Source organism: Vespula vulgaris, chromosome 6, assembly GCF_905475345.1.
Source record: "Vespula vulgaris chromosome 6, iyVesVulg1.1, whole genome shotgun sequence".
Lineage (NCBI taxonomy): Eukaryota > Metazoa > Arthropoda > Insecta > Hymenoptera > Vespidae > Vespula > Vespula vulgaris.
The window spans coordinates 4,583,649-4,596,395 of record NC_066591.1 but is presented as its reverse complement, the minus strand read 5'-3'; the positions used below and the strand labels follow the sequence as shown (position 1 = coordinate 4,596,395).

At 38.4% G+C, this 12,747-nt stretch overlaps 1 protein-coding gene across 5 annotated transcripts; it reads left to right on the top strand.

Moving 5' to 3' along the window:
* Window positions 1–531: 531 nt before the first annotated feature.
* On the top strand, window positions 532–12,574 carry LOC127064387 (anoctamin-8). 5 transcript variants are annotated; one of them, XM_050995359.1, is made up of 16 exons: window positions 533–883; window positions 2,234–2,319; window positions 3,295–3,455; window positions 3,750–4,026; window positions 4,134–4,322; window positions 4,492–4,677; window positions 4,913–5,065; window positions 5,182–5,317; window positions 5,820–5,875; window positions 7,029–7,103; window positions 7,728–7,997; window positions 8,719–8,916; window positions 9,013–9,304; window positions 9,436–9,750; window positions 9,837–10,104; window positions 10,201–12,574. In XM_050995359.1, the coding sequence occupies exons 1-16, from the start codon at window positions 646–648 to the stop codon at window positions 10,694–10,696; spliced, it is 3,396 nt and encodes a 1,131-aa protein (XP_050851316.1). In that variant the 5' UTR covers window positions 533–645; the 3' UTR covers window positions 10,697–12,574. The 5 variants fall into 5 exon arrangements, with proteins under 5 accessions (XP_050851317.1, XP_050851316.1, XP_050851315.1 ...); XM_050995358.1 differs by having other exon boundaries at window positions 7,728–8,042; window positions 9,457–9,750; XM_050995357.1 differs by having other exon boundaries at window positions 534–883; window positions 7,728–8,042.
* The last annotated feature ends 173 nt before the right edge of the window (window positions 12,575–12,747 follow it).

Here is a 12,747-nt window from a genome sequence, read left to right as displayed (position 1 = left end):
GTAAAGAGAGACAGAGCGCGAGAGAAGAGAGAGAGAGAGAGAGAGAGAGAGAGAGAGAGAAAGAGAGTAAGAAGGAATCGATCGTTTGAACGCGTCGACTCGTCGTCTTCATAATCGTCACTTTTATTCCGTTCGAGAAAAGAAAAAGAGGAAATATACCAAGAGCACACAAGGTACATAGATGTCCATGGAGAGAAAGGATGAAAATCTAGTATGAGTCCATCGTACCGAGGATTGGCCGTGAATGGGGCGAACAACTTGCAGGAGGTATACGTCCTTGTCGTGTGGAGACCACCCCCTACGGGAAAAGGCGAGATTCATCGATCGCGAAGGTGTATAGATAGAAAGAGATAGAAAGAGAGAGAAAAAGAGGGTGAGAGAGAGAGAGGGAGAGGGAGAAAGTGCGACGACATCCGTGCAGATGGCGCGACTTTGCAAAAGAGGACGTCGTCGTCGACGTCGACGGTAGCGACTAGAAAACGAGAGAGAGAGAAAGAGAGAGAGAGAGAGAGAAAGCGAGAGAGAGAAAGAGAGAAAGAGGGAAACTATGTTGGGTAGGGTAAAGGTAAAGTCGGTGGGGTATCAGTCCAGTTCAGGCGCAGGAGTTCTCGGTTAAGGACGACAGTCCTGCCCAATCGGGACATTATGCCAGGCGGCGAGGGGTCCCCGATCAATCTCCTCGACCACCACGGAACATCGACTACCCCTAGCGGTATAACGTCGGCTCAGTGTCCGAAGAGCGATGACGAGGCTGGAAGCACGACCGGAAACGCAACTGCTACCGAAAAGGACGCGAGTGCATCGACGATGACGAGTGTCCCGGCCGGTGAGGGACTTAGACGGAGGAAGGTCATACACGCGGCCAAAGAGACATTAGACAAGGGTGAGATTTAGCAATCAATCCTCCCATCCACATACCTTTTTCTTTCTTACCTCTTATTCTTTTTCTCCTTTTTCTATCTTTCAAATTTGCTTTGCCAAATGTGAATTCTGATTGGAATATCGTAAAAGGACCATTCGCACTTTCACTCTTTTCAATATTACAGTATATTGTAGCAATGTCTCTACGTTAAGACTTGTACATGCTCGAAAGAAGATGAATCCTCGATTCTCTACGATCATTTCTGTTGGCTGAGAATCGTTACTTTGATTCTCTGTGTGAAACACGCACACCCAGCATGCGCCCCCTCTTTCTCTTTCTTGCCACCCACCAACCCCATCGTGTTTCGATCGTCGCTCTCCCCACTCTAACAACTTGCGTTGTCGATTCTCTTTCCTCTCTCTCTCTCTCTCTCTCTCTCTCTCTCTCTCTCTCTCTCTCTCTCTCTCTCTCTCTCTCTCTCTCTCTCTCTCTCTCTCTCTCTCTCTCTCTCTCTCTCTATCTATCTATCTATCTATCTATTTTTATCATTCTCTTTTTTTATTTTATTCCTCGTTTAATAAATTGAAATAATAAATAACGCGTATGTTACGCATGCATTTATCAACGAGTTTGAGATCAATCTTCGACTCTTGTGAATGTGTTTTATAGTGCATCGGTGAATAGTCATCGTGAATAACACTTGGTGAAATGCATTGTGCCCTAGCCGAAAGAAAGCGATTCACATTGCACGATGATAAGTGTACGTCAATCTGAAAAAAAGTCGTTGAATGCACATTGACACATTCCGTTTTACACCAAACACCGAACAATGACGAACTCTTTCAAAGAAACCTCCGAGCCTTTACACTCTTTTCAAGCAATTTCGATCTTTAGACTCGCAGCGTTTGTATTACGAGAACGGGCTCTTAAAAAAGAGAGCTTGTTTTCTTTTACCCCTTTCTCTCTTTTATCTTGCTACTTGCTAATTGATAACGTCTAAGAGCCTACCGTGCTTCCAAAGGAAGCACGTTTTATTCATGTGAAATAAAACAATAACACTTCGTAGAGAATACATATCTTTTGGGGTCATTCATCGAGCAACAAGAAATGTAACGAGTACATTGACTCTAATGGAAGCATAAAACCGTCAAGCATGCAACACGCACGAGTATATGTCTGTACGTACGTGCGTGCGCGTCTGTATGTGTGTATATATGCACATGTATATATGTGTGTACGTTTACGTTCATCAACGCTGCAATAAATCTCACTTTATTTTTATATATCTTCCATCTGGAATTTAAAAATAAATTCACTTGAATCCTTCCATTATATCGCAATACTGATTCATACATTTTTTTCCTTTCTTAGCATCACGTTTATTGAGACGTAAGATACCATGTACTGGCCACCTGATGACCCCCCGCCGCCTATGGATACAAAAAGTACCAACTCAGGTTCGTACCCAATATCTACGTAAACGGAATAATAAATATTCTACTTGTTATCGTAGTATTTCCAATAATATCCATTACGCTCAGTATAAAAATACTATGATCTTTATTAACGATAACTCATGCAAGCTTGCGAAACAAAATACACGGAACACGCTTGATATATTTAAACAACTAAACAACAAAATGCAGAAGATATTGTATTATATAATATCGCATTGAAAAAAACATGAATCGTGCTCGGCCGTTATCCGTACTTTATAAATTATGAAAAGTCATTGTTCAGAACATTAACGGTTGTCATTTAACCGATATAATCGCAAACGTGTTACGTATACGTTAACTTCCTAATGAATACGAAGCGCCGCCTTATCCTATTAAGCCAGCCAACCTTATTCATCGTTGTTGCTGTGCTTCGCGCGAAATGCCTAGTCCGGTTGTTTTCATTATTAAGTGAACGCCTTCGTATCGATTTTGCGTTATTTCAACAAACTCTCTATTCACGAATGTGAGCAACTTTAGCATGTAGGAGTTGATCTACTATAAAAGATAGATAAGAGAAGAAGAGGGAGATAAAACAAAAGGATAAAAAATTTCAACGAACAGGTACATCGACGATTGAGTATGCAAGCATTCTTATCGACGCGATCGTACCCGGTTTTATCAACGTGACGGTAGAGTAAAAAATATATTATACTATGTAGTAGTTAATAAGTATATAACAATATCAAGCAACCTGCTACTGGTCTATGTATTTGGATTATAGCCAGGCCACCAAAAAGTCGTAAACCTTTGCCAACATTCGCGGCTCCGAGTGATGTACCATATCAAAGTTAAAATCGTTTACAGTTATCGTGGCTACACGATAAAAGAATCTTGTTTTATCTCGTTCAAATGTACCGTAATAATAAATAACGAAACTAATGGCAATATCTGAGTAACTGACTGATACGTTCCTGACGTTTCTTTATGTTTTAGAAATGCGACGTCGTTATGATGTTTCCGAACGGTGCAAGCGACGAAACTCTGATGTGGCTTTTAGGTCGACTTCGGGCTGGGACCCCTGGCCTAGTCGTGCACGTCAGACATCATGCCTCCTCAGATAGTTACGGGTTTTATCTAACGGCACCTTTTAGCGTGTAAGTACGTAGTAAGCTGGCTTATTGCTGTGTTCAACGTCGGAGTCATTAGAAGCTTCTAAGGAAGCGCCGTACTTCTCGTGACACTTTAAACTTGGATCTTATGCAGTAGAATTTGTTTCCATTCTTTCGTGACACTTCTATGGCACCTTAGACGATATATGCACATATATGACCTCTCCAAACTATTCCTTTTGAAAATTTCTTACGTGAATCTCTTATCAGCTTGATTAATCTTCTCTCGCGTGAAACATTGATCGGTTAAAAAAAAAAAAAAAATCGTAAATCTCGCAGTTTGTTAAAAGCTGCGGAGGAGGTACACTTGCCAAAAGCTCTACGCCAAGAATATGGCGGAGGTTTGAAGGAATTCGTAGGCTCAGAAGCGAGCTGCTTCAAAGGAAGCGACGACGAAGCTCATTTTTTTACTACCCAAGAAAGACAGTCCCTGGTATTACACCTACTTCATACGTTAAGAGCAGGTCCACAGGATCTTCACAGTTTATCAGGATTAAAACTGGTGGAAGGACAAGCCATTATTCCTAAGTGCATCTCGGCAGGCATTATATCACAGGTCAATATGAGAACGTGTTTCCTTTATCTTTTTTCTTCTTCTTTTTTTTTTTATTGGTATATAAAATTGATTAAAAACTCGACGATTCATGCGTTTCCAACGTACAGGTCTTCCCATTACACGAACTACCGGCATTAGAACAATTACGAAAGACATGGGTTCGCGCATTTTTTAGTCCCCAACCATTGGACGATATCTGTAAATATTTTGGGGTAAAAATCAGTATGTACTTCGCATGGCTCGGACACTACACCACCGCTTTGATCGTTCCCGCCGCTGTGGGTGTCATATACTGGGTAAATATATTTTTTACAAACGCGTTGAAACAAACACAAATGGAGCACGTTATCGCGATGATCGTGTTATCGTTATGATCATAAGTAAAATAACAAATTTTCGAGAGTCATTATCCGACGAAGGGAGAACACGAGTGTTGACTTCATTAATTATCTAATCCTTATTAAGGTCGGCATCATCGGTAGGAACCAAGCGGTGGAAGACGTGGCGTACGTGTTATTCTCAGTCTTCAACGTAATTTGGGCGACAGTTTATCTAGAAACTTGGAAAAGAAGAGGTGCCGAATTGGCCTACAGATGGGGTACTTTAGATCAAAGAGATGACTTGTTGGTCGAACCTAGACCTCTCTTCACGGTAAACATTTCGATCAATAATAATAATAATAATAATAATAATAATAATAATAATAATAATAATAATAATAATAATAATAATAATAATAATAATAATAATAATAATAATAATAATAATAATAATAATAATAATAATAATAATAATAATAATAATAATAATAATAATCATTGATCAAAGATAACAAGAAACGAATTTATCATTCGTCATTTATCAAATGACACATCCAATTTCTTAGGGTACTCTAGAAATATCACCTGTCACGGGAAGACTAGAACCAACTTACCCCAGATGGCGAAGGAATGTTTTTCGATATTTTGTCAGCGTACCCATCATCGCCGCTTGTCTATTTTTCGTTTTCGTCGTCATGATACTGAGCTTCCAAATACAGGTAGAAAGCGATACAAACATTTTCACAATGCTTTAATGCGAATCTATAAAATCCGATTTAGCCTAATTATCAAACATTTTGATGAATCCAATCGGCACGAATTTTTCTACGATTAGGATTGGTGGGACGCCCGTCTTGAAGCGGGAGGCTACGGATTCTGGCTAAGTTACGTGCCAAAAGTATTATTGGCCGTTGTAATCGCCTTAATGGACGAGGCGTACTTCAAAGTCGCAGTCTGGTTGAACGACTTGGGTATGTATACGCAGAAAAATTAAAAAGAAAAGAACGTATCAGTCTACGTATCTTTAATTTAATCTTTCCGTTACGTATGCGGCCGATTCATACGAGAATTACAAACGATCGACGTCTTATCGATTGTCTCACAATAATCTTTATTATTATATCCACGGGTATTAAATATATCATATATATATATATATACACATTTGTGCACGTCTAGCTGAGAGGCCTAGCATATTTACTTCTAAATCTCTTCTCACGGCTTAGCTTCTATCTAGAGAGAACGATCAAGAAAGTACGATATCCCTAGACGATACGTAAAAGCTAGTCTCTTTTTCCAATTATCTATACACTTCCGATATGTATCTACTCTTCTTCTACTATCGTTGAGAATAATACTAATATTATTCGGGTATAATTATACTACCTTCCCTTATTTTTATATATCTTGTGGAGAACGCCTATCAATAGTTTATGGTAGATAGTATCTTTGATTTTTGTGTGTTGGACGCAGAAAACTATCGACTAGACACCGAGTACGAGAATCATCTGATCTACAAGGTGGCACTGGTAATGAGATATTTTGACAACCAAACGCAAATTATGAATGTTGTATTAGTATCGTCTATTTTGTCCTCCTCTAAATCGAAGATGATTCCGTCATGTGCTTTCTCAAAGGGCGATCGATTATCATTCCCACATGAAAATGTTTCCGAAAACTTCTTGCTTTTGCGATACCTTGGTAACAACAAAAAAAAAGAGAAAGAACTAAAAAAAAAATCTTTTCGAAATCGTTGCATCATTATTAATACTATACTATGGCTAACGATAAGTAAATCGTATGGTACGTATGACCGTTGTCTTGAACCTTAAATATTCGTTTTTCCGATAATAGAAATGCACGTGTAATCAGATATGAGAATGACACGACGATTATGAAAAAAAAAGATCAAAAAAGAAAAGAAAAGAACAGAAAAAAAATTGAGTAGTGATTTTAGAGGTGGACGTTACAAAAGTAAGATTAGATCCTTCACTTTATTTTCGTTACGATTAATATATAAATATCTTATATCGTGGCTGTCTCTATCGCTGCATGAAAATTCTACTTGAAATTTGCTCTCTGCTTGCGCTTCTTTTTTCTAATAGCACTTCTCAACGACGCGACGCTTCACTTTATATCTTATATAACAGCAGTATTCTCAAGCTACAAGTCGCGGCACTATACTGAACCGCGTTAAATTTTTAATGCTAGCCGCGAAATAATAAATTGTTATCTTACGACAAAACAGAAAAAGTTATTGATTTGTAGAAAATTTCCAAAAACTTTTCGTAGAATGTTCTTGCGAATTTGTAAGAATATCGCGATAAGAGAGCCGTATCTTTGAAATAATATACAATGACTTCGATCTATCGCGTTCTTAAAAATTGTATTTGTATTAGAAACGTTTGAGCCATTGTATTATGACAAACAAATGTATTGGGCCGCACGGCAAAATAATTGAGAAACGCTATTATATAAAAAAAAGTTTCTCGTGTGTTATATATATGGCCGTACGCATATACATATGTATGTATAATCGATACGTCTGTGTATGTCCGTGCTTGTACATATATATGTGACGTTAAAAACAAAAAAAAAGGAAAAAAAACAAAATAAAAGAAACAACAATTTATTCTCAAGTACGGCGAAATTCTCAAGTACAGAAGAAACTATCTATTTCAGTTTCAGTTCGTAAACTCCTTCCTATCGTTATTTTACATCGCCTTCTATCTTCAAGACCAAGAAAGACTCAAGGAGGTAAGGAACCCTCTCTCTCTCTTTCTCACTTTTTCTCACCACATTTAGATATATTTGATCTCGCTCTTCATCCTTGTAAATGGACATTTATTACCATGTAAGATAGCATCACATTGTCATGCACATATGTACGTATGAAAGATAGAAAAGATGATATAGTAGGTATGATAGATATAACCGAGATGTTTAGATATTATACCCTTAATATATACAAGATGTCGTATTAAAATTGGATATGAATTTTTGCTTTTGTACATATGTATAATGCAATTTGTACATACGATACGTTCTACCTTTTTTATTTGATAAATAATAATCAATATACAGGGTGGACCATACAATATAACATGAATCTTTCTTCTATAATAATTTCTTTAACTCGTCATCAACAAAAGAGCATAGAAAAAAAATATGCCACGATCAGCTTCTAATCTTCTTTGAAGGAAAGAGAAAAGTATGTTTTTCAATCACCTTGTATATAAATCATTATTGTACAATCGAATCATTCGCGATTCATGTAAGACGTCGACAAGAATTAATGAAAAAAAATAATGGATAAATGAATAAACGAATAAATACAAAACTGAACCACTAGCGAAAAAATTCCATTTCTTTTTTTTCCAGCAACTAGCAGCGTTACTGATAGCTCGGCAAGTGATTGGAAATCTTAAAGAATCCGCAATACCATATTTGGTGGAACAACTGCGCCTAGCACAATTGAGTTTTGAGCTTTTTGGTGCTCTGAGCCCAAGCGAAGCGAGACTACCACCTGGTAATGACGAGGAAGATGATAAAACGAAGAATTCCGATGAGAAGGATGAACGAACGGAAACGGGAAAGACGAAGCAACCGAGGAACGTTAGCCAAGCTGAGTTGGAGAGTTCTCTCTACAGAGTAGGACACACCACTAATTCTCTTCTTAGTGACGTTACTTTGAAGGTTTGATTTAGATTTAGCCATTTTTTTCTTTCTTCATCCCTCTTCCATACTTTCGATGTACCTAATCGAAACTCCCCTAAGAACACACTAACGGAAAACTCGTGCAAGAAAAGGAAAACTGAAGTAACTATCGTCATTCGTCGATTCGAACGCAAACATGCATGATCTTTATAAAAAAAATATATATATATAATCTTTGATATATCGTACAAATGCAACGAAAGTCATTAAGACGTTAATTCCTTGTAATTTTGAAACCTGTAGAAAGCGTTACTCTCCTTCCAATCGCTTTCCTTCTTTTCTTTTTTTTTCATTAGTTAATAAATCACGTATTCTCTTCACTATGTGCTCTTAGAAAATCGCATAGATCACCACAAACGCTTGGAATAAATAATTCCAATCAGCTATAAAGAGTTACACGATCGTGTAAAAAAATATATATATATACATGTCCTATATGAATTATTGGTTATTTTAGATATGCCATTATTACGAATTAACTTGTATCATGCATGTCCGATAATAGAACGCAAATTACACGCAGAAAGAGCATGCAATAGATAAATAGAAAAATATCGCACAAAATAGAAGATATTTTGCTATAACGAAAATATGATTTTTTGTCGTATCGCTGATAAACATCTGTGTAAAAAAGTTAAATTTTATTTATTTACAGTACGATCGAGCGTTCTCGGAACATCTGGAAATGCTTTCGCAACTGGGATATGTATGCCTCTTCTCGTCAGCGTTTCCTTTAGCTGCCGTTGCTGCGTTACTTGGTAACCTGATCGAATTACGAGGAGATGCATTTAAGTTATGTTACGTTCTTCAACGACCCTTCGGACGTAGGGTATCAAATATCGGCACTTGGCAGGTAAATCGATCATCATCCTTCTTATCTACGTGCACTCATCTCGTCAATAATTTTCAAATATATTTCATACCACGGCATATGTATACTTTTCTATAGAACGCTATGGAAGCTATGGGATTCGTCGCGATTTTAGTTAATTGCGCGTTAATCAGTCGAAGCGGACAGGTACAACGAATGTTTCCAGAGATGTCGGCGACTCAAACAATTTTGCTAATAGTCGCTTTGGAACACATTATGCTAGCAATCAGATTTATTATTACCTGTGCTATACCGGATATACCACATTGGGTTGCTACGGAAATGGCCAAAGTTGAATTCTTAAGAAGAGAAGCAGTGAGAAGATTGTCCTCGACACCATCACCGGAACAACAACCGTCTACCGTCATAGGTAAATATACGTTCATGTTCATCAAGAGATGTCTCTCGTATATGTATGAGAAGGTCAAAGCTAAACGACGATGGGATCTCCCATTTGTCCTGGACCTTCTCCTATCAGCTATTAATCTTGCTCGAACTCAGGGAGATTCGTGGTGAGTCCAGCAGACGGAGAGAGCGAAGAGCAGCATCTGTTGAGCGAACGTACCGGAGATGCCTCGATGTCCAGCCAACCGGATACTCCTACTTTAGCATCGACGACTCAAACACCGAGCAGACCATCGACTCCAAGTGCTACGTCGATACCCAGAATCGCGGAGACATCGCTTACGGCTGAGTCACCCGGTAGTATTGGAAGTAGCAGCGAGATCAGCAATTCCTTCCTTTCCGAAAATAATATTGGCAGTAGTCGAGACATTCACAATACACCGAGATGCTCTATACCTGGAGGAGAAAGAGGTTCGAACACTCCTAATCTCAAAATGTCTCTAAAATCCTTTCACAAATCGAATAATCATATTATTTCGCGTTAATCGTTCTTCCAGGCCGACGATCAAGAGAGTGGTTAACCAACGAACCAGAATCATCGAACACTGGAGATCACTACGGTCATCATTTGACGATCGGTCCTCACGGTGGTGTCGATTGGGTACGCAAATTAGGCTTGGAACCAGGTGGACGAAAATCGAGCGATTCCGAGATCAGTGCAGTTGGTTCCGTGGCTGGAACTGCCGAAGAATTAACTCTCCATAGATCCACCGATTGCATCGTTTCAAAGGATCTGGCTTCGTCCTCGGATAGTGATTTGTTAAAGTACGGATTATATATTAGATAATTCTATACTATTCGAACTATTAATCGTCGCTAACTATGAGACCAATGAATTTCTATCTTTTTATCATCGTTAAGGTCTGCCCCGCCATGGGTGATAACTCACAGAAATCCAAAGTTCCGTTTTTCACCGGAGAAGGAGAGGGAACGAGAGAAGGTGGAGAAGCAACATTATCAGCATCATCAACAGAGGGAAACGACGCACGAGCACCGTGATCGACAAGCGTACGTTCCCGAAAAAGAAAGGGATTCGGGTGTTGGTGGTCTGTCAGATTCCAGCAAGACGATTTCGAGTCAAGAGGAAGAGAAACCAAGTAGGGAGGATCGCGAAGCGAAAAAAACGAGAGTGAAACAGAGTCTCATGAAGAGGGCACGTTCGGTCGCTATATTCTCGTTAAAATTAAAAGAACGAAGAGCGAGAGAGGCCGAACTTAAAGCGAAGGAAGCAGAGAGGGAAGCTAGATGGCAACAACCTCAGTCATGCGTTGGTGGCGAACTATCTTGCATTCCCATAGAAAAGCTTATATCTGTGGACGACATTGCGGCCATGGAGATGCGCAGAATGAATCATTAGAGAAGACGCTTCGGAAACTTCGAATTTTGTTTTTCCGCTAAGTAGAATTATTCGTGTACGAGATCGCGATACGTAAGAGGAAAGGTAGAAAATGAAAGAGAGAGAGAGAGAGAGAGAGAGGTAGAGATAAAAAGAGATAAAGCACTTTTTGTGTTGCTGTACAAAATGCAGACGGATTCTCGAGAGAATATCGTTTTCACGGTCAAGATGATGATTGATAGTAAGATGAGAAGATGAAAAGAAAGAAACAGAAAGAAAGAAAGAGAGAATAACGAATCGAGTATGGAACAAAGGAACGTCGCACAAAATAACGAGTCTGCACGAGATTACGGAACACCGTTCCGGTAGAGACGTCCATAGAGAATTTTACCCTACACCACATACCATTTCTAGAGATCACGTTTTAACATAGATCATAGCCCCCTTTGCAAAGTTAATAGAGAGAAGTATCTCGTTGAGCTGTAAACGTCCTGCTAGTGCCGTCATTTTTGCCGTAAGTTCACGAGCGATTAATAAACTTTTCGGCTTCTTCGTAACGTGAACACGTTATCCCTATTTTCCAGGAAAAAAAACAAAAGCTCGTCTTTTAATCGATGATTTTCCATTTTTCTTTTCATATGAAATTGATCCTTACTCAGGAAAATACAAATAAAAAGAAGAAAAAAATATTAACGCATAAAAGAATCAAAAATGCGCCGATCAGGTGCGACACGTTACGAAGAAGCCGTTACGGCCACGAAATTGTGGAATACTTACGATAGACTAAATATATATATATATACATACATATATATATATACATATAACATTTAGATATTTGTAAAGTACACGCAAGATAGCTGACACGTTGGTAGCGAAATTCAGATTGGGAGATCACCGAAGGTGAAATTGTTATTGTTGCTGAAATATAAGTTGTTACTTACTGTTAACTAGACGTTGACGGGTCAACCGTACAACGAGCGTTCGCTAAGTAAGTTTCTAACAGAAAGCTATATATGATGCACACAGGCATGAGAAGTTAAGAAAATTAAAAGAAAAAAGAAAAAAAGAAGTAAACGTGCTGCATATCGCACCGTACGTAGTACGCGAGCGTCTACTTCCGTTTCCCGCGAATTTTTCAAACGAAAAAAACTTTCGCGCGTTTCCCCCGCAGCGCACGGTGGCGCGCAGATCGCGCGCGCATCGAAATCGAAACGCTTCTATATTTTCGTTTACAATTTTTTTCTTGATAATCGAAGATTATGATAATATTTTTTTTAATGCATCGAGTTTTTAATGCGACGAATTTCAGGGTCGATTCTATTTGTATATAATCGAATTGCGCGACGAAGAAGAAAGAAAATATCACGAATTTATGAGGTTAATTCTATATGGCCTAGCAACGCCTTCCCCTCTCGCTATTCCTCCCTAACCTTCTACGCCCCTGATTACCTTTGATTAAAAAAGCAGTTAATTTTGCATAGCGCTAAAATGTTTAATTGCACGTTTTCTTATGAATATTATTTAAGATCGACGATAACGAAGGATCGAGTGCATCATTTGAAAACAGATACATACAAACACATTCACACTTCTATCCACGAACACCTACATACCAACCAATGAAAAACGCTCTCACATGCATACACAAATACATACACGTTACACATTACATATACACACTAAACAACCGACGAGCGCGTTTTATCTTTTTAGCATATCCAACGAGAAAAGTGGCAAGAGATTCGTTCGATAGACGCAAAGTCGATAGATTAGTTGCTTCCGTAAAAGACAGACTTTAAATCTTTAAAAGCACTTCGGCGACAAGCATCTGTGTTTGTTAGATGTTTTGTATAAAACAGGAACCGAGCAAATAAAAAATATTCTATAAAGAACTAACTCAAAATCTTATTAACCGTATCCTATAGAATGCGTCCATATGTCAATTGTTTAATTATAGTATTTGTTGAAATAGAAAATTACATTCAGAATCAATGCCTCTTTTCACTCGTAACGTATGTAATTTTAGCAGCGAAATATAAACTTTAACGTTACAAAGCCTGTAACAGGCG